The 25,375-nt window shown below is 43.2% G+C and overlaps 2 protein-coding genes across 3 annotated transcripts in view; both read left to right on the top strand.

Moving 5' to 3' along the window:
- Positions 1-11,221, top strand: part of MCM9 (minichromosome maintenance 9 homologous recombination repair factor) — a 117,700-nt gene extending 106,479 nt beyond the window's left edge. For both annotated transcript variants that reach the window (XM_065588400.1, XM_065588399.1), the window contains exon 12: positions 10,730-11,221. In XM_065588400.1, coding sequence (XP_065444472.1) covers positions 10,730-10,738 — 9 coding nt within the window. In that variant the 3' untranslated portion in view covers positions 10,739-11,221. The remainder of the gene's footprint in view (positions 1-10,729) is intronic.
- Positions 4,156-6,433, top strand: LOC135982328 (uncharacterized). The gene is made up of 2 exons (XM_065588396.1): positions 4,156-4,869; positions 5,864-6,433. Exons 1-2 carry the CDS (start codon positions 4,293-4,295, stop codon positions 6,337-6,339), a joined length of 1,053 nt encoding a protein of 350 aa, XP_065444468.1. The 5' UTR covers positions 4,156-4,292; the 3' UTR covers positions 6,340-6,433.
- Positions 11,222-25,375: the final 14,154 nt, after the last annotated feature.

Genomic DNA, 25,375 nt, shown 5'->3' with positions numbered 1-25,375 from the left:
ACTTTCTGTTCAGCCAATCGCTCAGACAAACAAGTTTGTTTACATTTGCAGGAGATAATGCTGCCCGCTTCTTGTTTACAATGTCATCTGAAAGTGACAACAGGTGTTTGCATGGCACTGTTGTAGCAGGCGTCACAATATATTTATGTGCCAGATGCGTTAAGGATTCATATGTCCCTTCATGCTTCAACGACCATTCCAGTGGACATGCTTCCATGCCGATGACAGGTTCTGTTCAATAATGATCCAAAGCAGTGCAGACCAACACATTCATTTTCATCATCTGAGTCAGATACCACCAGCAGACGGTAGATTCTTATTTTTTGGTGGTTCAGTTTGGTAGTTTCCGCATCAGAGTGTTGCTCTTTTAAGGCTTCTGAAAGCATACTCCACACCTCATCCCTCTCAGATTTTAGAAGGTACTTCAGATTCATAAACCTTGGGTCGAGTGCTGTGGCTATCTTTAGAAATCTCACATTGGTATCTTCTTTGTATTTTGTCAAATCTGCAGTGAAAGTGCTCTTAAAACAAACGTGCTGGGTCATCATCTGAGACTGCTATAACATTAAATATATGGCAGAATGCGGGTAAAACACAGAGCAGGAGACATACAATGCTCCCCCAAGGAGTACAGTCACAAATGTAATTAATACATTATTTTTTAATGAGCATCATCAGCATGGAAGCATGTCCTCTGGAATGGTGGCCAACACAGGAAGGGGCATACAAATGTTTAGCATATCTGGCACATAAATACCTTGCCATGCCAGCTACAAAAGTGCCATGCAAATATCTGTTCTTACTTTCAGGTGACGTAAATAAGAAGCAGGCAGCATTATGTCCCATTAATGTAAACAAACTTGTTTGTCTTAGCGATTATCTGAACAAGATGTAGGACTGAGTTGACTTGTAGGCTCTGAAGTTTTACACTGTTTTGTTTGAGTGCAGTTATGTAACAAATCTACATTTATAAGTTGCACTTACATGATAAAGAGATTGTAAATACAGTACTCGTATGAGATGATTGAAAAATACTATTTTGTCTCATTTTTACAGTGCAAATATTTGTAATAAAAAATAGTGAACACTGTATATTTTGTATTCTGTCATTGAAATCAATATATTTGAAAATGTAGAAAAACATCCAAAAATATTCAATAAATTTAAATTGTTAATCGCACTGTTAAACAATCTATTACAAGCACAATTAATTGAAATTTTTTTGTTAATCGCATGAGTTAACTGCGATTAATTGACAGCCCTAATTTAAATCACTCCCTTAGAAACGGTTATCTCCCATCTCTAAGTTTTTGTGATGTCACTGAAATAACATTGTAATCCCATTAGTTTAATGTAATCATTAGAAGCAGAATGTTGGTCTGTTAAGCATTATCTTGATTTAAACCACCATCTCTAAATGCATTGGTACTACTGTACTACTATTAATGTTTATATCAGCCCTGCTAATGCAATCATTGCTTGCAACTGAGCAGTTTTTCTCTGGGCCAATAGTTTTCAAACTGGGGTATGAGTACCCCTAGAGTACACAAGTTCTCGTCGGGGGTATGCAAGGAAAACTCCTGTAATGGCAGACAACGCATTTTATTTAGTAAGACTTGGCAATCTAATCATAGATATATTTTGACCCAATCTCAGATGCGGGGTATGTGGTAGACTACCTTTGGGAAGAGGTATGCAGCCTAAAGTTTGAAAACCACTGCTCTAGGCTAAAACTTTCCATATGGGGTTGAAATCTAAATACTAGTGGGCTTGCCATTATGTGATGAAAAGGAATCAGAAGTTCTGTAGTTTGACACTTGTCCATCTAGAAAACAAGAATTTTTAAAAAATCCTTTCCATGCAGGCTTATGCTGGCTTTTTCAAAAAACATCCCTACAGAGCATTGAAGGCCTGACTTATGGCAGCAGCTTCTGCTATAAGTGTCCATATCTTTCGAGCATCCTCCAGCATGGTCTATAACGCTTCCCGAATATTTGGCAGTTGCCACCTGCTCACTGTCCAGTCCAAACAGATTACTATTATGCTGGCCCTCCAGGGTTAGCATGTTCCTGTTGTGAGGGTGTTTTGGCCTTGTAGCTGAAATGTCCAAGAGTTTCTCTGCCACTGAGGCAAGAACTTTCAGTGAAACCTTGGGGAAGAGCCATTCCTCCTTGTCCACTCTGCTTGGATTAGTTTAGCCTATCAACATTTCATGTCTTGACTATTGTAGCCTTGCTCTCCTCAAATCTATTCAGAATACTGCTGCTAAAATCATCTTAATTCATTACTCTGACTACATCAAACCCTTTGAGTCTCCCCTGGCTCCCTCTTCATCTCCACATCTACAGGGCCGGCTCCAGCTTTTTTGCCGCCCCAAGCGGCGAAGGAAAAAAAAAAGCCGCGATCAGCAGCACTTTGGCAGCTGCTTCATTCTTCGGCGGCAATTTGGACTGAGGGACCTGCCGCCGAATTGCTGACGAAAGACCCGGACGTGCCGCCCCCTTCCATGGGCCGCCCCAAGCACCAGCTTGCTGCACTGGTGCCTGGAGCCGGCCCGGCACATCTAATACAAACTTCTTTTCTTTACCTTTAAGGATCTGCTTAACTTTAGCCTCATCCTACCGAGATGCCCTAATAACCTGCTACATTAGCCCCCCACACACACTTTTGCTCTGCCAGCATTCCTGGCCTTTGCCACACATCAATCAGCTTCCCTTGAACACCACTGTTTCTCCCATGCTGCCTTGTCTGTATGGTGAAAAATTCTGATAAAGTGGTGGGTTTTGGGTTTTATCTTCTTTCAGATTCCTCTTTAAGCATCACCTCTGTCATAATGCCTACAGAACCCAACCTGCTGATCATTGTTAGATGCGTGATGAGTTGTAACTCAATGAAAAACAAAAATACAATCCATATAATAAAGCTGTGCTAATTCTTCACCAGATGCATTTGCTTGTCTGTTGTATCCTCATCCCCCTACTCTTCACTTATTTGTTTTCTTTAGATTGTGAGCTCTTCCGGGCAAGGAATTATGTTCCACAACACCCAGCAAAATGGGGCCCTAATCCTGATTGGGCCTTTGGGGGCTACCATAATAAATTAATTAAAATCTGTACTGTATAATTGACCTTGTTTTTCTAACCAATATTAAACATTACTTTTAATATTAAAAAAAAAAGGAAGAATTGCCATTACTTTTTCCCGATGCATTTCGTTAAGCTTTTGCTGTGTGTGGCAATTTGCCATCTAAAGGACCAATTCTGATCAAGGGTTGTTGGGGTATACTGCTTCCAGGGCCAGTGCAACCCATTAGCCGACCTAGGCGGTCGCCCAGGGCGCTAACATTTGGGGGGTGGCGACCGCGGCGGCCGGATCTTCGGCCACCCGGGTGGCAGCGGCATTTCGGGGGCGGGACCTTCCGCTGCCTAGGGCGGCAAAAAAGCTGGTGGCGCTCCTGACTGCTTCATGTCTATCGGAGGGTAAGGCCCTCCAGCTGTCTCTGCTCAGTACTCCTGATGCCCTAAAGAACCATTAGGCTTCCTGATAGACAACCCTGCCTGATTGACTGAGGAAGCTAGAAAGACTGTTCTTAAACTCAACACACATGCCAATGGACTCTGTCCTCTTGTGCTTGTCTCTTGCCAAGCCTTGCACCTCCACAGCTTCAGCCCAGATCCTGCCCTGCACTTAGCCTTCTTCCCAGCCTTGCTCCTGTCTCAAACCAGCCCTGATCCTACCTTCTTTGAATCCAGGTAATCTGGTTCTGTCCCTTGGCTTTGATTCCTGATTCCAGCTCTGTCTTGACCTATGGCTCTGGCATTCAGACTCCAGTTCTGGTCTTCAGCCCTGGTTCTGGGCCTGATTGCCTACGAGCCATTCTCCTGACAATGTTCTTAGGCCTGGTCTACACTAGGCGTTTATGTCGAAGTTAGCGCCGTTACATCGAATTAACCCTGCACCCGTCCACACTGCGATGCTATTTAGTTCGACATAGAGGTCTCTTTAATTCGACTTCTGTACTCCTCCCCGACGAGGGGAGTAGCGCCAAATTCGACATGGCCATGTCGAATTAGGCTAGGTGTGGATGGAAATCGACGCTAATAGCTCCGGGAGCTATCCCACAGTGCACCACTCTGTTGACGCTCTGGACAGCAGTGCGAGCTCGGATGCTCTGACCAGCCACACAGGAAAAGCCCCGGGAAAATTTGAATTTGAATTCCTTTTCCTGTCTGGCCAGTTTGAATCTCATTTCCTGTCTGGACATCGTGGCGAGCACAGCAGCACTGGCAACGATGCAGAGCTCTCCAGCAGTGATGGCCGTGCAGTCTGGGAATAGAAAGAGAGCCCCAGCATGGACTGATCGTGAAGTCTTGGATCTCATCGCTGTGTGGGGCGATGAGTCCGTGCTTTCCGAGCTGCGATCCAAAAGAAGGAATGCAAAGATCTACGAGAAGATCTCTAAAGACATGGCAGAGAGAGGATACAGCCGGGATGCAACGCAGTGCCGCGTGAAAATCAAGGAGCTGAGACAAGGCTACCAGAAGACCAAAGAGGCAAACGGACGCTCCGGATCCCATCCCCAGACATCCCGTTTCTACGAGGCACTGCATTCCATCCTCGGTGCTGCCGCCACCACTACCCCACCAGTGACCGTGGACTCTGAGGATGGGATACTGTCCACGGCCGGTTCCTCAGACATGTTAGGGGACGGGGAAGATGAGGAAGGAGATGAGGAGGGCGAGGCAGTTGGCAGCTCTCACAACGCTGATTTCCCCGACAGCCAGGATCTCTTCATCACCCTTACAGAGATCCCCTACGAAGCGTCCCCAGCCATTACCCCGGACACAGAATCTGGTGAAGGATCAGCCAGTAAGTGTTGTAAACATCTAAACATTTATTTTTAACAAAACAGGAATATTAACAATTAAAAGAATGGGTTGTTCATGATTAGTGTGCCCTAGGCGCTTAACGGTTTAGTAAGGGGCAGTGCAAGTTTTGAAAAGAAATCTAGCAATGTCCGGTTTTCAGTGATTGTCCTGCACAAGCCGCTCTACTGTGTATTCCCTGCTACTGCAGCTACAGTAAAATGCGGTCTATATGTGCGGGGATAGAGCAGTAATCCTCCTGGGACATCTCGATGAAGCTCTCCTGGAGGTAACTTGAAAGCCGTTGCATGAGGTTCTTGGGGAGAGCGGCCTTATTGGGTCCTCCGAAGTACGACACGTTGCCGCGCCACGAGATTATCAGGTACTCGGGGATCATTGCTCTGCACAGCAGGGCGGCATACGGCCCTGGTCTTTGGAGGCTTTCCCGGAGCATTCTCTCTTTGTCGCTCTCGGAGATCCTCATCAGGGTGATGTCGGCCATGGTGACCTGCTTTTAATTAGGTAGGGGAATGTTAGTGTTGGGACTGCTTTCCCGTTCCTTTACAGAACTGTCACCGCTGGTTTGCAGCCACGCGGTGGAGGCGGGAGAGGGGCAGCCGAAAGGGATCATTCCCGGGGACAGCCGCGAGGGGGTGGGACAGGGGCAGAGTTCCCGCTTGCCGGATTGCTGGCAGCAGGGACTGACATTGATTTAAATGTGAAATGAGGCCAGTGGTAATATAAAAGTTTTAAACTGCCACAAGTGTACGGCTTACCATGTCTGCCTGCAACAGAAATTCCGTTGTGCTGCCTCGCTTCTCAAATGTGCTGTTCAAGACCCCAGGCACAGAATGCGAAGGCCGAGAATTCGACCTTGTGCTGAGTGCGCATGTGAAAGGTGCTGTGCATGGTCTTGTTCACAGAGAAAGACTATGTTCTTTGTTCACAACTACATTTATCTTTCAGAGGAATTCACTCCCTTTTTCCCATTTCCACAGCCCCGTCTGCGACTGTCTCACAACCTAGCCTGGAATCACACTCCCAGAGGCTAGCGCGGATTAGGCGTAGGAAGAAGAGGACACGGGAGGACATGTTCTCTGAGCTTATGGCCTCTTCCCAAGCCCAGGCAGCACAGCAGACCCAGTGGCGGGAGAACTTGACCCGAATGCACCAAGCCAACATGGATCGGGAGGAGAGGTGGCGGCAGGAAGACCAGCAGGCGACTCAAACGCTGCTTGGACTACTGAGGGAGCAAACGGACACGCTCCGGCGCCTTGTGGATGTTCTGCAGGAACGGAGGCAGGAGGACAGAGCCCCGCTGCAGTCCATCTCTAACCGCCCTCCCCCGCCACCAAGTCCCATACCCACCTCACCCAAAGTGCAAAGAAGGAGAGGCGGCAGAGTCCCTGCTAACTCTCACTCCACCCCTGCAGAGAGCTCTAGTAGCAGAAGGCTCTCATTTCCCAAAATTTGAAAAGTTCTTTCCTTCCCGCCTGACACAAGCCCACGTCCAAGTTTCACCTCCCAATGCCATGTGTAGTTGATAATAAAAAATTCGTTTCTGTTAACTACTGTTTCAATCATGTTCTTTTGGAGGAGGAGGGGAAAGGGGGTTGGAAATTGGACAGGACAGTCTCCTTTGGCAGGGTACATAGTCGGGGGCAGGCACAGCAGCAGGGCACATACACAGTGCAGTGATGCAGTGACTAGTTGCCCCGGTTAGTCTGGGAGGTTGTTTTGATGTAATGTTGGGGGGGGTGGGTTGCTCTGTGACTTTGTGGCGGGGGAGGGCAGTTACAGATCTTAAGCGCCGGTCCTTAGACAGGATCACAGAGCCACACAGCATGGGATCTGTAACCGTCCTCCCCCTGCCACAAAGTCAAATAGACCTCCCATACACACAGTCCCGATCAGGAGGGGTGACAGGCTCCGTTGAAACAAGCATCCCACCGCAGCGGAGCCTGTCAATCCTTGAGTTTAGAAGCTGCATTCGCATCACAACACTAGACCCGCCCCGCACCACAGTCTGCGTCCCAGTTTTAAAAAATTCCCGCTAAAACAGTATTAAAGAAAACGGTGTGCTTTAACAAAGTAGAACTATTTTTATTTCGACACGTGTGTTGGAGGGGGGGTGAAGGGGGTATGTAACTGGATAGGATAGTCAACATTACCTGGGTAAAGAAACGGGGGCAGGTTTAGCTTCTCAGTACACAAACTATAAAATCACAGGTTACCCTGCTCACTCAGGAACTTTGCTTTCAAAGCCTCCCGGATGCACAGCGCTTCCCGCTGGTCTCTTCTAATCGCCCGGCTGTCTGGCTGTGAGTAATCACCAGCCAGGCTATTTTCCTCAACCTCCCACCCCGCCATAAAGGTCTCCCCCTTGCTCTCACAGAGATTGTGGAGCACACAGCAAGCTGCTATAACAATGGGGATATTGGTTTCGCTGAGATCACAGCGAGTCAGTAAGCTTCTCCATCTCCCCTTGAGACGGCCAAAAGCACACTCCACCACCATTCTGCACTTGCTCAGCCGGTAGTTGAAGAGTTCTTTTTCAGTGTCCAGGGCGCCAGTATAGGGCTTCATGAGCCAGGGCATTAGCGGGTAGGCTGGGTCCCCGAGGATGACTATAGGCATCTCCACATCCCCAACAGTTATTTTGTGGTCCGGGAAGTAAATACCTTGTTGCAGCCGTCTAAACAGACCAGAGTTCCTGAAAACACGAGCGTCATGAACCTTGCCCGGCCATCCCACGTAGATGTTGGTAAAACGTCCCCTGTGGTCCACCAGTGCTTGCAGCACCATGGAAAAGTATCCCTTTCGGTTAATGTACTGGGTGGCCTGGAGGTCCGGTGCCAGGATAGGGATGTGAGTTCCATCTATGGCCCCACCGCAGTTTGGGAATCCCATCACTGCGAAGCCATCTATGATCGCCTCCACGTTTCCCAGGGTCACTACCTTTGGCAGCAGTACATCAACGATTGCCTTCGCTACTTGCATCACAACAACCCCCACGGTAGATTTGCCCACCCCAAACTGGTTCGCGACTGACCGGTAGCTGTCTGGCGTTGCAAGCTTCCACAGGGCTATGGCCACTCGCTTCTGTACACTCAGTGCAGCTCGCAACCGGGTGTCACTGCGCTTCAGGGCAGGGGACAGCAACTCACAAAGTTCCAGGAAAGTTCCCTTCCGCATGCGAAAGTTTCGCAGCCACTGGGATTCATCCCAGACCTGCAGCACTATGCGGTCCCACCACTCAGTGCTTGTCTCCCGTGCCCAGAATCGCCGTTCCACGGCATCAACATGACCCATTGCCACTGTGATGTCCTCGGCGCTGGGTCGCCTGCTTTCTGACAGGTCTGTGCTACTCTCAGACTTCAGGACATCACCGCGGTGCCGTAGCCTCCTTGCCTGACTTTTCTGCATCTGCCTCAGGGAAACCTTTATGATAAGCTGCGAGACGTTGAGAGCGGCCACAACTGCAGCGATGGTCGCAGCGGGCTCCATGCTCGGAGTACAGTGGCGTCCGCGCTGTCAATGACTGGAAAAGCGCGCGAACTGTTTTCCCGCCGGCGCTTTCAGGGAGGGAGGGCGGGAGTGATGGACGGATGACGACAGTTTCCCAAAAGCACCCTCGACTCATTTTGTTACCCAGAAGGCATTGCCGGCTACACCCAGAATTCCAATGGGCAGAGGGGACTGCGGGAACTGTGGGATAGCTGACCACAGTGCACCGCTTCGAATGTCGACGCTATCACCGTTAGTGTGGACGCACAAAGTCGAATTACTGTCCTTAGTGTGGACACACACGTTCGACTTTGCAATATCGATTACAAAAATTCGATGCAAGTAAAATCGAACTACTCTCGTAGTGTAGACAAGGCCTCATTGTAATAGCTATTGTAATACACACCAAAAAGGGCTCAAAGCAATGAAGAACTGATCCAGAGACCACTGAAATCAAAGGAGTCCCCTGGGCTTTGGGTTAGACCCGCAAGGAGGAGACAGAACTGGGCTTGTATGTTCTTAGGAAAGGTTACTTTATAATTCAGGGCTGTAATTTAATTTGAGCAATGCTTTGTGTTGATTTCCTATATCACTGTGTGAGTGAGACTATATATGTGGAATGTATATAAATATTTTGAAGTGTATAACATGTCAGATACCAGTTACTCTCCAGAACTATAAGCTGGGCAGATGTATTTTTCTGCATTGTGCCTAGCATATACAAGCTACTAATTTAAATTAATTTACATGTTTGTAATACATTCCTAAGCCCTTAACACCTAAAACAAGCAAGTACAGACCTGTATAGCAGACAACTTAAACCTATTTCCTCAGTTTTACACACCTTTTTTGAACACAGTATGTTCAAAAGGTGTCCCCTTAATGTTTTGTTTTTTCTTTACTCTGTGGGACAGATTTTTCACATGTGCCTATGCATGAACAAAGTTATACATGCTTAATTTATATCTGCAAATGCCATGACTGCATATTCAAATGAGCTAAGTGTCAATGAGTAGGTTCATCAGCAAGGAAAGGTAAAAATGAAGTTCCTAAGTCAAATGACTTCAAATTGCTTTCTTCAGGTGTCATTTTATCACCAACTGAAAGATCCAAAAACTGAACAAGGCAACTCACTCATCCACCTCTCAGGGTATTGTCTCAGTCCTCACTTCTCCTACAGTGAGTCTAGGCTATTCATTGGTGCACCACAGGCTGACTGACAAGATTCCCTGATCACATGACTTGTGGCTTCTCAGCCCCTCCTGGGGGAACTTCCCCCGAATACCTGCTCTCATAGAGCCCAAGAGTTTTAACAAGCACCCACTGTCTATATCCCAAGGCCCTGTACCCTCGTACAATGGCTGTCTGTGTATAGGTAACGTGTGTGTATCAGTATTGCCAAATCTCATTTGATCATAACTTTTAATATTTGGTGTTTCTATTAAAGCCCCAGCTTTTGGAGTCATATTACTAGGTGAGAATGTTTATTTAAAAAAAAAAAAAAAAAAGGTAAGTGTCCATTTCTGGTCCTTATAGCTTAAAGAAAGCTTGAAAATGTGAAACCCGCAAAGACTCAAACTAAGTAAAATAAAAATCCAACATGTATATTTTAATCTTATGATTTTTAAGCTAGATTCATTATTTTTCAGTTGTTGGGTTTAGCAATACTGCATTTGTGTGCATACACTAGCCTTAGTCATAGGTGTGAATCTTAAGGAAGATGTCTTTCCTAGAGGAACACCAGAGGAGTCCTCCCTGTAATCACACACACATGCAACTGAACTTTTTTTTTAATCATGTGCCAATACCTGGAATTAGTTTTGTCGTGTGCTTAGGCGTTAAAGGGGACGAGTAAAGTAAAGGTTAACTTCAGGCCAGCAGAGGGAGCTCCAAAGTGGGAATTCTTTTGTACATTTCACTGTTGAAATTCCTCCTTGAGATGTTCTCTGGGAGAATGCTATTTATTAACATCAGTGTCTTTCATTCCCTTCTGTCAGTATTCCCCTTCTTTTAACTCAAAATCTAGCAGCTGTGGTGGGTGCAAAAAGGTGTTTAGGAGTTTGGGGGGGGGGTCAGTCTGGGGTGGGAAGCAGGCACAGCTAGGTCTCCTAGACTAAAGAGAAAGGGGTATGTTTGGGGCAGAGGAGGTGTGGCAGATAGGAACTGAACCAAACAGCCTTGCACTGCCAGAGAGTCACAAGGACCCTCTGCTAGTTGCACAATTTAAGGCTGCCTGGAGGAAGCTTCAGATTGTGTTAGGGCTAGAGATGGCTCTGGTAATCAGGTAACTGAATATGGCTTTTTGACATGGTTTTTTTTTTCTTTTTCTTCCCCCACCTTCTCCTTTTGATTTTCAGAGGGGGTGAACACCCAACAGCTCACACTGAAGTCACTGGGATCAACTGCATGCCTAGTGCTTTTGAAAATCCAGACACTACATTCGATGCCTACATATGGATTTAAGAGCCTAACTTCAGGCTAATTATTTTTAAATCTCTGCCATTGCATTCTAAACAATATCTGGTAAAACTAGGGCTGTCAAGCAATTAAAAAAATAAATCATGGGATTAAAAAGATTACTAGAATACCATTTATTTAAATATTTTTGATGTTTTCTACATTTTTCAAATATATTGATTTCAATTACAACACAATACAAAGTGTACAGTGCTCACTTTATATTTTTTTGATTACATGTATTTGCATTGTGAAAAAAAATAGCATTTTTCAATTTACTCTAATAAAGTACTGTAGTGCAATCTCTTTATCACGAAAGTTGAACCTACAAATGTAGAATTATGTACAAAAAACTGCATTCAAAAATAAAGGTAAAATTTTAGAGCCTGCAAGTCCACTCAGTCCTATTTCTTGTTCAGCCAATTGCTCAGATAAACAAGTTTGTTTACAGTTGCAGGAGATAATGCTGCCCACTTGTTTGCAATGTCACCTGAAAGTGAGAATAGGCATTCACATGGCACTGTTGTAACTGGCGTCACAAGATATTTACGTGCCAAATGCGCTAAAGATTCATATGTCCCTTCATGCTTCAACCACCATTCCAGGGGACATGCGTCCATGCTGATGACTGGTTCTGCTTGATAACAATTCAAAGCTGCGCAGACCGATGCATGTTGATTTTCATAATCTGAGTCAGGCCACTGGCAGAAGTTTGATTTTCTTTTTTGGTGGTTTGGGTTCTGTAGTGTCTGCATCCAAGTGTTGCCCTTTTAAGACTTCTGAAAGCGTGCTCCACACCTCATCCCTCTCAGATTTTGTGGACCAGTGGTCAAAGTGCTTTCCTTGGATTCAGGGGAGCTGGGCTCTATTCTCTGCTGCACTATAGGCTTCTTGTGTGACCTTAATCCACGTGTGCCTCAGTTTCCTATTTGTAAAGATTGACGTGCTCAAATATCAGTCACCGGGCCATACAAGTACCAAAGATAGGGAGGAGGCTTCTCCTGGAGTTCTCCCTTGCTGCACAGGGGGGGTGGGACAGGGAGAGGCTGCTGCTCTCTAAGCTGAGCAGGGGAGCAGCTTTGCCCTACTCATCCCAAGAAGCACAGCAGTCTCTAGTGACCAAAAAGGGACACTGCAGGTGACTCAGGCAAAATTCCTAAATTGTCTGTTTAAACATGAGATTACAAGAGCCCCCAGCCCCAAATCACAATACAGTATACGCCTGTTTATCTGAAACCCTCGTATCCAAGCCTCTGCATTATCTGAATCTCTTCCTTGTCCTTCACCACAGAGAGCTGAAAGTGCACTTTTCATATTTCACATGTATGTGACTTGTTCTATCTTGAAGCGTGCTGAGGTTATACTAACACAGTAAGTAAGAGACACCAAACTTGTAGCAGTTTATAGTACTTTTTTCCCTCAAAACATAAATAGCATCTGGTCTCATGTTAAAACAGAGGATTTTGAGTCAGGCAAGATCCAGGTTCCATTCCTTCTCCACTGACTGTGTATAGTTTAGGAAAGTCACTTAACTTCTTTGCCTCAGGTTTCACATCTGTAAACTGAGGAAAAATAAATCTCCCTAAGATTGGCAACCTCCCAGGAGAACAGTGAGGCTTCACTAAATAATATTAGTAAAATGCTTTGGAATTCCCAGGCTGAAGCAAAGTATTAGCACAATCATCAAGGAAGATGCCACCCTTCTGTTCTGAAAGCAAGGGATGGATTAATTGGTTTGTTCTTGTTGCTTCCTGTGACTTTCCCAAAACAGCTTAATAATTAATACTGATCAAAACATTAACTCATCCTCCCTGTCTTCTGCACTGATGTGGGAGGATGACTAATGGTACCCAGCTCCTAGAGAAGCCAGGCTGCCACATGGAGGGGTAGCTGTCATCACAGCATGTCTACATCACAGAACATTTTTCAGAGTAGTAGCTGTGTTAGTCTGTATCCGCAAAAAGAATGAGGAATACTTGTGGCACCTTAGAGACTAACACATTTACTTGGGCATAAGCTTTCGTGGGCTAAAACCCACTTCATCGGATGCATGCAGTGGAAAATATAGTCGGAAGATATATATACACCGAGAATATGAAAAAAGGGGTGTTGCCATACCAACTCTAATGAGACTAATCAATTAAGGTGGGTTATTATCAGCAGGAGAAAAAAAAACTTTTGTAGTGATAATCGGGATGGCCCATTTCAAACAGTTGACAAGAAGGTGTGAGTAACAGTAGGGGAAAAATTACATGGGGATTGCCGCCTTTCCTAGCATGACCTCTTGGGCGCAAGCTGGGTCCCAGCTGAAAGTTTGTCCTTCCATTTCATCTTAATCTCCTCCCATTTTGAGACCAACTTCCTCAACAGGAGGGTTGGGGAAACCAATTCTGAGGTGAGCTTACTTTACAATGTCCTTATATCGTGTCTCTGAATCTGCCTCTCTCTGGGCCCCCAATTCAGCAATTCTTGCCTCAAGACATTTTACCGTAGCTCCAAGAGTCATGAGCTGCTTGCACACCGATGGTACTTGGCCCTGAGGTAAGCAGTCTTATTTTGTGTTTTAAGCAGGGTGGGGACTATCCACTTTAAATCTGCTACTGGTTTTCTGCCTCCATAGTTAAACTGAGGTTTTTATTCTGAGTACGTGCTGGCTTCTGCTAGGTCTTTGCTTTATTGTTAATTTAGAAACTAAGGATTTTTAGTTTGTTTAAATGTAGTCCACTAACAAGTAATTAAGGAGCTTACTTCCCCTATGTGCTGAACGCCCATTCAGTCCAATCTCCCTTCTGTGCCTTGTCAGGGACTCCCTCAGCTTCAGAAGGGACTCTTGCTTGCTAGCTAGCACTGTATTTCTATCTAACCAGCACAGTGCACAAGGAAGGTACCCCTTCCACTCACTCAGTTACAAACCAGTCAACTAACTTGTGTTATCTGTGACTCACTCACTTCAGTCACTCAGTCTTCAGAGATTCCAAGGTCAAAAGGGACCATTGTGATCTAGTCCAGTGGTTTTCAACCTTTTTTCATTTGCAGACCCCTAAAAAACTTCAAGTGGAGCTATGGACCCCATTGGAAATCTTAGTCTGCGGACCTGCAGGGGTCCACAGACCACAGGTTGAAAACAACTGATCCAGTCAAACCTGTAGAACACTGGCCACAGACCGTCCCCAAAATAACTCCTAGAGTATAGATTAGAAAAACATCCCATCTTGATTTAAAAATTGCCAGTGATGGAGGATTCACCACAACCTTAAATTTGTTCTAGCTTCAACTTTCAGCCATTGGATTGTTATACCTTTCTCTGATAGATTGAAGAGCCCATTATCAAATATTCCCCATGTAGGTACTTATGGACTGTAATCAAGTCACCTCTTAACCTGCTCTTTTTGTTAAAATGAATAGATTGCACTCCTGGCATCTGTCACTGTAAAGCATCTTTTCTATCCCTTGAATCATTCTTGTGGCTCTTCTCTGAACCCTCTATCAACATCCTTCTTGATTTGTGGACATCAGAACAGGACACTATTCCAGCAGCACTTGCACCATTGCCAAACACAGAGGTAAATTAACTTCTCTACTCTTACTTAAGATTTCCCTGTTTATGCATCCAAGGATCTCATTAGCCCTTTTGGCAGAGTGTCACACTGGGAGCTCATGTATAGCTGATTATCCATGATGACCCCCAATCTTTTTCAGAGTCCCTGCTTCCCTGGATACAGTCCCAATCCTATTAGTATGACTTGTATTCTTTCAAGATGTATATGTTTACATTTAGCCAAATTAAAATGCATAGTGTTTGCTTGTGCCCAGCTTACCAAGTGACCCAGATTGTTTTGTTTCCGTGATTTGTCTTCATTATTAACTATGCCAATTTTTGTGTTGTGTGTAACCTTTATCAGTGATTATTTTATATTTTCTTCCAGGTCATTGATAAAAATGTTAATGTAGGGCAAAAACTGATCCTGGAGGACCCTACTAGAAACACACCTGCTAGGTAATGGTTCCCTGTTTACAATTTCATTTTGAAACTTATTGGTTAGCCAACTTTAATCCATTTAATATGTGCCATGTTAATTTTTCATTCTAATTTTTAATCAAAATAGCATGCAGTACCAAGTCTCACACCTTACAGAAGTCTCTTTATCAACTGAATTTATAATCTCATCTAGAAAAAATACCAACTTAGTTTGACAGGATCTATTTCCCATAAACTTATGTTGATTGGCATTAATTATACTCCCCTTCCTTAATCTTTATAAATACAGTCCCATATCAGCAACTCCATTATCTCATCCAGGATCAATGTCTAACTGACAGGCCTATAATTACATGGGTCATCCCATTTACCCTTTTTAGAAATATTGTCACAACAGTAGCTTTCTTTCAGTTTTCTAGAACTTCTCCAGTGTTCCGAAACTTATTGAAAATCAATATTATCAGGCTAGCAACCTCCTCCAACAGCTCTTTTGAAACTGTTGGATGCAAGTTATCTGGACTTGCTGGTCTAACTTTAGTAGCTGCTGTTTAACATTTTCCTGAGATAGTACTGGAATGGAAAGAGTGTGGTCACTCTAGACATCTGTTTTTCCCCAAATACAGAACAGAAATATGTATTGAACACTTCTGCCTCTTCTACATTATTATTGATAATTCTACCATTTCCATCTAATAATGAACCAATACCATTGTTAATTTTTTTGTTCCTAATATATTTAAGTACCTTACTGTCTTTAACTCTGCTGGCCATAGATTTCTCCTTGTGTCCCTTTCTTTCCCTTATCAATTTTCTACAATTCGAAGCTTCTGATTTGTATTCATTATCAACTTCTTGTTATCTTTCCCTCTAAATGAGGTTGTGGGTGTTTTGTTTTGTTTTGTTTTTGTTTTGTTTAAACCAGTACTGCCTTCTTACTTGATTGTGGGTTTTGGGCATAGAGATGAAGAGCTGAAAGGGACCTTGAGAGTTCATCTAGTCCACCCCCCTGCACTGAAGCAGGACCAAGTTTATCTACACCATCTTTGGCATGTGTTTGCCTAACCTGTTCTTAACCCCCAAGGATGAAGATTCCACAACATCCCTTTAAAGCCTATTCCAGTGCTAACTATTTTTATAGTTAGAAGGTTTTTCCTAACATCTGATCTAAATCTCCCTTGCTGCAGATTAAGCTGATTACTTCTTGTCTCACCTTCAATGGACATGGAGAACATTTATCATTGTCCTCGTTATAACAGCCTGTAACATATTTGAAGACTATTGTCAGGTCCCCTCCTCAGTTGTCTTTTCTCAAGACTGAACGTACCCAGTTTTTTTTTTTTAACCTTTCCCTCATAGGTCAGGTTTTCTAATGCTTTTATTGCTTTTGTTGTTCTGCACTGGACACTACTCCATCTGAGATGGCCTTGCCAATGCTGAGTATAATGGGACAATTACTTCCCACATCTTACATATGATACTCTTGTTAATACACCCCAGAATACACTGGTCTACAATTTTTGAGAAGTCGTCTGCTTCAGAGATAAAATGTGCTATTTATTATGTATTTTGATGTGCTGAATTCAAATATGACAATTAAAACAACTGATTGCCTACTGTTTCTAAGATATTTAAGTTTTTACATTTTATGTCTATGTATATTGTGTAGATAGTAGTAGAGTTTTAATCATAAATTGTAAACCTAGGTTTTTTCATGTGTTTATGGTTGCTTTACATGATATTTCACCTGTCCTGTTTATGTAACACTTTAAAAATCAGCAAAAGGGTTATATAAATACAATTTATTATGAAACAAAAGGCAAAAAACTATTATGTACATAGTTTAGTCCTATTCAGTGTCTACTAACTGGAAGGCTTCCCATGCCGTCTTTTCCTTGCCACGCAGTGCATGGTCAAATGCATCATCTCGAAGAAGTTCACGAATCTGAGGACCAACAAAGACACCTTCCTTTATCTTAGCTTCACTTAACCTTGGAAATTTTCCACGGATGTACTTGAAAGCTGCTTGTGTTTTGTCAATGGCCTTGACAAAGTTCATCAGACCCAGCTTGATGTGTAAGGGTGGTAACAAAATCTTCCTTGATTCAACAAGTGGTGGATGCTGAACACTTTTCCTCCCAGGCTCCAATGACTGTCGGAGTGGCCAATCTTTCTTGATGTAGTGGGAATCTCTTGCACGACTATCCCATTCGCAGAGAAAACAGCAGTACTTTGAGTATCCAGTCTGCAGACCAAGCAAGAGAGCAACAACCTTCAAATCGCCACAAAGCTGCCACTGATGTTGGTCATAGTTTATGCACCTCAAAAGTTGTTTCATGTTGTCATAGGTTTCCTTCATATGGACTGCATGACCGACTGGAATTGATGGCAAAACATTGCCATTATGCAGTAAAACAGCTTTAAGTCTCGTCTTCGATGAATCAATGAACAGTCTCCACTCATCTGGATCGTGAAAGATGTTGAGGGCTGCCATCACACCATCGATGTTGTTGCAGCCTACAAGATCATCTTCCATGAAGAAGAATGGGACAAGATCCTTTTGACTGTCACGGAACATGGAAACCCTAACATCACCTGCCAGGAGATTCCACTGCCATAGTCTGGAGCCCAACAGCTCTGCCTTACTCTTGGGTAGTTCCAAATCCCTGACAAGGTCATTCAGTTCACCTTGTGTTATGAGGTGTGGTTCAGAGGAGGAGGATGGGAGAAAATGTGGGTCCTGTGACATTGATGGTTCAGGATCAGAAGTTTCATCCTCTTCCTCTTCCTCGTCTGACTCAAGTGAGAATGATTCTGGTGCATCAGGAAACGGCAGTCCTTCTCCGTGGGGTACTGGGCATATAGCTGATGGAATGTTTGGATAATGCACAGTCCACTTTTTCTTCTTTGACACACCTTTCCCAACTGGAGGCACCATGCAGAAGTAACAATTGCTGGTATGATCTGTTGGCTCTCTCCAAATCATTGGCACTGCAAAAGGCATAGATTTCCTTTTCCTGTTCAACCACTGGCGAAGATTTGTTGCACAAGTGCTGCAGCATATGTGTGGGGCCTACCTCTTGTTCCAATCTCCAATTTTGCAGCCAAAATAAAGGTGATAGGCTCTCTTAACCATAGTGGTTATACTGTGCTTTTGTGATGCAAAAGTCACTTCACCACAAACATAGCAGAAGTTATCTGCACTGTTCACACAAGTACGAGGCATCTCTGCTCACTTTGGCTAAACAGAAATGTGTCCCTTTGCAAAATCAAACACTGACAAATAAGAGAGCACGACACTGTATGATTTCTAGAGCTGATACAGGCCAATTTGTTCAGCAGAGTGATGTAAGCTTTGTTATGATTACATCATCCATGATTTCTAGGAATAACATGATGCAATTCATATCATGTATGACGCAATACCAGCTTCAGATTGCATCATTCATTGTTTTGCCTAAAAAGCAAGTACTGTCCAACCCCAGTCATAGATTTATTCATAGATCCAGTCAAAGATGTATTTTAGTCATTTCTGGTTTAAATTGAGATCCATTCCCTTTATAACTTACTTATCCTCCGCCATTCCCAAGTCAAGAGTCATATATACTGACCCAATAGCATATCTTGAAAACTAGAGCCAATCAACAATTTTAAGCATAATTTTCGTTCTCAGTGACCCAGAATTAGTAAAGTTTGACTACATTTATTTCAGAAGCATTTGGGCTGTAGAGCAGTGATATTAGTCTTTTGCAACTGTATCACATTGTTGGCTCATATTTTATTTGATTCACTATAACCCCAGATCCTTTTCAGCAGTACTACTGCCTGGACAATTACTTCCCATTTTGTAGTTGTATATTTAATTTTTCTTAAGAGTAGTACTTTATTGAATTTCATTTTGTTGATTTCAGACTAGTTCACAATTTGTCAGTGAGTGTCACAACTAGGACATGGGCAATCTGATCTAGTGGTCTGGTCAGGAATCAGTTTTGCCCTCTGACCTCCTAAGGGTCAGGTTACCTGGAGATCAGTAGCCAGGAGCAGGTATTGCAGAGGAAGCAGTCCTAAGCAGGGAGATTCCAGTTCCTTTGGTTCACGGCTTCTATATAAACCCAGCAATTAGATTGCAGGACTGGAGTCCTCTGTTGGGTTTCACAATCCATTCTGACATCTGTTACTATGTCAGTGGGTGGTAGGCTGGAACTTATTAGCTGCTAAAAGCTCTGTGGAGCAGGGTTCAAGACCTAAAGCCCCTGACAGTCATGCTGAATTCTAATCTTGTCCTCTAAAGTGCTAGCAACCCCTCCCAGTTTGATGTCATCCACAAATTTTATAAGCAGATGCTCGACTCCATTATCCAAGTCATTTAATGAAAATATTTTCTATCAGACTCTGCAGGATGACTAGACACATTTCCCCCCTTCCCCAGTTTGACAGCAAACCATCTATAATAAAGTGGCTTTTAAACAATTCCAAAGCTCATCCCAAGAGAGATTAATTGGGGAGTTAGCTTTGTTACTTACAAAGAGGCTCGTTTGTGCCTGGTGCTATGACTGCAAATCCTTTCCCCCAGCACAGGAGTCCAAACTTCTACATGTGCTATTGTGCCATTTTATGAGCCCAGCTATCATCCTTGTCCCTTTTAAAGATCTTTCTCAGAAGCACAGACCGACCTTGTTCACGCTAGACTTCTCCCCACCATTGCTATTGTTGGTAGTGCCACTGGGACAGCAATAGTAGGAACATTAACAGAGACACAATGCAGGTAACTGATGGCATTTTAAACAGTGTGTCATCTAGACTTGCTCTAAAGTGGTTAAAATGCTGGCAGCCAGTTTACACCAGTGTTCCCACCATGGCTCCCATGAGCAGAGCTGAGCAGCAGTTCTAACATACAGCCCTGGCATAAGATCCCTCAGTGACCTCAGGCCAGAGGAGAACTGGGCATAGCAGAGCTCAGGTCCCTAGCCTGCCTCCAGTAGGCCCCTCTCCTCTTCCACCAAGGTGGGTAGGGTGGCTAGTGTGCTCCAGCTTTCTACCCGTGCAGGGGAATTCTCTTCCGCTGAGTTTTTACTCCTCTTTATGCTGCTTGTGGATTTAGTAGACTAGGGAATCCAACCACAAAAGTGTAGATATAGCCATATTTTCTGAAAAAGTAAATTAGAAACATAAGGAGGGAATAGTGTTTGTGACCTCCAGGGCTGCTGTATTATATAGCTGCTGCTACTTTTTTCATATGAATAAATTTAACTCTTTCCTTCATACTCACCCCACCCCCCATCACACACTTCCTAGCTCACACCTGCCAATTCAGTAGCACTCTGCATGGCGAGAGACTGTGCTCTACAAGGGATTGCAGTGTATGGCAATTGTTAACAGTGATATGTCATCTTAAAATCCACTTCTAAATCGGTGACTCAGATCATTCAGACCAAATGTTAGAATGTGTTGCTGCAGGAGTCACTTTTCAATAAGATCTGTCTGCAATGACTTTTCAAACTGATGCATGTAAATTACTAGGAGAACATTTTGGGCTATTGCTCCTTCTCTTTTTCTTTCCAAAGGATTCCATTTGTAAGAATTAAGGGTATTTAACACTGAACTGTGCTCCTCTCAGTGAGCAGGTGGAGGGAAGGAAGTAGAGCAGAGGGAGATTCATTTTTGTAAAATCACATTTCTTCCCTTAAGTACTCAGAGGCTGATGTATTTTTCTAGCATCACACTGCACATGTGATATTTCCTGACTTGTACTGTTAAATTGGAGAGGGGAAACACAGTCAATATTACAAGGTGATAGGAAAATTACATTGTTACCTGGCTATGTCTTTAATGGAAAGTTTCAATATATTTTGTACTTCCATAGCACCTTCTGCTGATCCCTTTTGGGGTGGGGGAGTTAAAATGTATTCTAGTTTCTTTTGATTACAGTAAAGAATGCTCACAAAAGAACATTCAGACAATAGAGCAAATTCTGGTCTGCTGTAAATGTGTGTGACTATCTCTGAAGTTGATGGGGGATGGATGGGCTCACATACAGACAGGCTGAATTTGGCTCAAAGGCTGCAGATTTCTCATCTCATTAGTTCAGGTTGCACAAAAGCCTTTTAGAGAATAATTCCAATGATCTGTGAGTAGCAGCAGCCATTTCAAATGCTGCTGTCTTAAACAGAAACCTAAAGCAGCAGGGGAGGCAAAGCTGAGAGGTCACACTTACTGACACTTCAGTGACAAGATTAATATTAATGGATTAGAAATCAAATTAGCCACCCACTCTTCTTTTAGTAGAAGTTGGTATGTCAAGGGTTATTGCATCTCCAGGGAATACTAGGGCTCAGGTGGCTGAAAAACCTGTCATGCCTTAATGCAAAATAAAATGTTGGCCCTATTTTTTTCCTGATTTTATAAATCCTAAAGAAAAAAATCCTGTCACTTAGTACCAGTCCTCTCCTTATCCTAGCCAATTCCATCTGTAGAGATCCTTCCACTTTAATTGAACAGATTTCTTATCCAGATTGGTAGCCATCTGACAGATACTGTTATGTCACTGTCAGGAAATTGACTGCAAATCACTATTATATTTATTTAAATGAACCTTTTTCTCCATTCAATTTTCATTCATCTTCAAAAGCTCACATGCCTCCTGGGGATATGGCTCAAGGTCAGCATTTGGACATAAAAAGTTTTGGCTTTTTTTGGTTTTGTTTTTGGTTTTTATTAGTGTGTATTTGTGAAGGTTTATTTTTTGAGGTTGGGGTTTTTTGGTGGATTTTTTTAATGCATTTTTTTTTCTTATTTGGCCATGTTGCTTATTCATCTTTGAAGGGATTTATATACTTTTGGGAGGTACTCAGGAGTCTTTGGATTTTTGAGAGCCACAGTTATTTGTTAGATCAATAATGATCAGAAGGAATGTTAAGACCTACATCCTGCCTCTGTTCTCCTATGCAGCACTGCATATGATTTGTCATACTGGATTAGACCATAAATTCATTAAGTCTAATATCCTGACTCTGGCAGTGTAGCCAACAACTGGTGTTCCAGAGGAAGATGGATGTTTCCTAGAATGCCCATCATATAGGCTCCCTCCTGCTCTACAACACAACCAGCTCACACAGTTGTAATGGTGTGAAACTGTGCCTACACAACTGTTAACCGGTTTTCCAATTTTGTTTAGCTAAATTGATTGGAAAGAAGCATATTTTTCCATCACATACATGGAGCCTAAGAGCTATGTGGATTCTGGGGACCTTGCAGAGGCAAAGTACATCTTTACAGAAGGGGCTTTGGCAGCAATTGCCACACAACAATGGATCTTAAATTGTATTAACTTGCTATGTGTTGAGGGAAGAGGAAGAATCTAGAGGAGCCTAGTTGTCTCCTCTGTGTTTTCCTTCTTCTAGTCCACAGCAGGAAATCCAGGAAGGGATTTCCAGGATGTTGAGAGAGAAGTGGGAAGTGTTTCTCTCTTCTCCAGAGACAAGCCTACCTCCATGTGTGGACATAGAGTGGAGTACAGGTAGATTCTTGTCTCAACTCTTTCCTCGTTCTCCAGCTTTTCAGGTGTTTTGGAGATGAACCAAATCGGTGACTTCAATGGTGCTATCTCTGTAGGGAGAGAATTTGAACTGGAGTCTTCAGAAGTGTCGCACTTGACAAATGCTGTTAGACAGCAAGGTCATGGAGGGGCTCAGCAATGAAATATTCTATAACTAACCATTATCCATATAGGCCCAGAGCCACACAAGGGCTTAGGCATTGCAATGCTGATCACTGCAATGACTAACTTTCAAGCACCTTGAAAATCACAAACACTAGGATTCACAAAGCCTGAGTTATGTACCTAGGCTCCCTATACCAGGGGTTCTCAAACTGGAGGTTGGGAGGTTATTACATGGGGGATCATGAGCTGTCAGCCTCCACCCCAAACCCTGCTTTACCTCCAGCATTTATAATGGTGTTCTCAATTAAAAACATTTTTTTATATATTTAAGGGGGGGCGTCGCACTCATAGGCTTGCTATTTGAAAGGGGTCACCAGTACAAAAGTTTGAGAACCACTGCCCTATTCAATGAATGGTGAGAAAGAGAGTTGCCTTAGACTGGGAACCACAAAAGCCAGCACACTAGGCTAGGAGCTGTGTAAGCTAGCCTATAATGGATGCAGACAAGAGGAGTGTGTACTAAGCTCTGCCCCTCTGAGGGTTAGGAACCTAAGTTCTGGCTGCAGGGAAGCACCTGGTTTTACTTGTGATCCACAGCTGGGAACCCTTCTCTTTGAGTCAGGTGGCTTAAGTGCCTAAGCTGTTCTTGTGAGAAGGAGTTAAGCACCTGCCTAGCTCATCCAAAATGGCCAGAGGAGGAGAAGGAGGAGGTGGGGGTCTGCATGTGTGTAACTTTTAGTCCAGGGGTTAGAGCACTCATTCAGGATGAGGGAAACCCAGGCCGGATGCAGGGAGAGGATTTAAACAGGGATCCTCTCGCCTCTCAGGAGAGTGCCTTCACCCCTGGATTATGGGACATTCTGGTGTGAGGTTTCTCTCAATCTCTCCTGTGAGAAGTTGTTTCACTTTGTATAATACTTAGATGGGGGTCAACTAATATCATAATGAACCCTTGAGCAGAGTCCTTGCCTTTTCCCCTTCATGAAGGCAGCTTTAGTAACCAATCAATTCTAAGTTTGTGAGCAATTTATGGTGACTCCCAAAGTGTCACTGGAGGAATTCTAGGTGGAAAGCTTAAGCAAATGAAGCTTTTGCTGGAGCTGTACTCCACTCTCTGGTTCCCCCTGTTGATCATTAGATGAGGCAGAGAGTACCTTCCACTGTAGAACTTCTGTACAGTTGAAGTTTTCGGTAAGTAGCTTATGCAGAGGAAGCATATCTGTTAAGCATATTCTTATCCCTGTTCATCCAAGGATGGAAGCAGAGCATTCCTTACCCTCTAGACAAGAGTCAGGCAACCAGTCTTATATCTCAAGTACAGCTAATGGTTAGGTATTTCATAGGAGTGCTCTGAGGATTAATTCATTAACTTTTGACAAGTATATAAGGGATGGGTCAATCTATTTGGATTAAAAATAAGAAACAAAACACAAAACCAAGAAACAAGTAAAAATAGAGCAAACCTTTTGGGGGTTTGAGAATTTTGTTATCAACTTTCTCATGCCATTTGCTGGGTTCAGTCTCATTTCAGCAGCATTTCATAGACTCTGATGGTTCTGGTTGTTTGAATAAGGCCTCAATAAATATCCATAGTTTTTGAATGCTTATCAGTATCAAACTTCTGAAACTTTGGAGGTTTGACCCTCTGAAGTTTTTTTGTTTTTTTTTTTAAGCTGGATTCAGGAGCACAGAGATACATTTTAAGAAAAGTATGAGGATGTCAAATATTTTTGAGCTGTTATTTAAAAAAAAAAGAAAAAAGGCAAGGCAACTCTGTATAATACTTTCAGAAAGAGGCACTGCCACGTGGCACCATCCTCAACAATACTTAAAGTTTCTTTTATTCTTTTTCCTTTTGCTCACACTCCAACTACTCAAAGCAAAGCACAGAAGACTGAAAGCTGCAAGTTTGGAGTTTGACATTTTCTGAGTTTTGGCCATCAAAAAAAAGCTTAAGGGATTTGTTTTATGTTTGCCTGAGATTTACACCACACATCCAGTACTTCTCCCGCTGCAGTTAAGGGAGTATTGCCATTGATTTCAATGGGAGCAGGAGATGTCCTTTACTGGTTTTCCTCAAACTTTATAAATTAGAAGCCAGTCAAAAGAAAGCTGTTACGTTATTTACAAATACGTATGCTAGAAACAAACCAGGTACCCAGAGCATGAAAGATCTTGAATTTTTTAAAATTTATATTGATGGATCTGTAAGGTTAAATTTTCCTTTTCTGCCCAGCTCAGTTGTCCTGTCTACTCTCTCACATTGCCTCCCATGAACTAAATGATTTATTGCTGGAGTTATTTACTTGTGTACCAGTTATACTCACTTTGGGAATCTGATTAATAAATATTTAGTGCTCCCTATTTGATAATCAATTTATGTTAATATTTTTGCTCCCTATTAAAACCCCTGGAAAAGGATTGATATGTTAAATGTCTTTGGTGAGTTCTATTTATGTACTTCAATGCACCATAAACAGTGTAACACTGGTAACTGGACACTTCATTTTTGTTTTCATTAGGATTAATGGGGAGCTACACTTAAAATAAACCATTTTTACAGAATGGCATAGAACCAGAGGCCCTGATTCAGCATAGACCTAAAGCACATGCTTAAAGTCAAGTTTAGGGTTAAGTTCCACTGACTTAAAGTTAAGCACATGTTTTAAATGCTTTGCTGAAATGGGATGGACTTAAGCATATCCTTCAGTACTCTGCTGAATCAGGGCTTTGCTTTGCTAAATTGAGGCCAAAGAATTGTTAGATGAGGTGGACGGAAGGAATTAAAGCCTTCACCATGGAGTGAAATTCACCCTGCGCGGTTTAAAAAAAAATATCCACCATAAGATCTAGGCACTATTTAAACCCTAAAGATAGGGCTTGTGCTGGCTCTCTGGACAGCAATGAATT

This window comes from Chrysemys picta, chromosome 3, assembly GCF_011386835.1.
Source record: "Chrysemys picta bellii isolate R12L10 chromosome 3, ASM1138683v2, whole genome shotgun sequence".
Taxonomy (NCBI): Eukaryota; Metazoa; Chordata; order Testudines; family Emydidae; genus Chrysemys; species Chrysemys picta.
The sequence above is the reverse complement of the archived record's forward strand: the minus strand, read 5'-3'. Positions and strand labels throughout refer to the sequence as shown.

Bases quoted from the DNA above. Each gene is read 5' to 3' on its own strand.
- LOC135982328 (XM_065588396.1), top strand. From the start codon at position 4,293: ATGCAGAGCTCTCCAGCAGTGATGGCCGTGCAGTCTGGGAATAGAAAG. The intron at 4,870-5,863 runs GTAAGTGTTGTA...CCATTTCCACAG, and splicing joins ATCTGGTGAAGGATCAGCCA to CCCCGTCTGCGACTGTCTCA.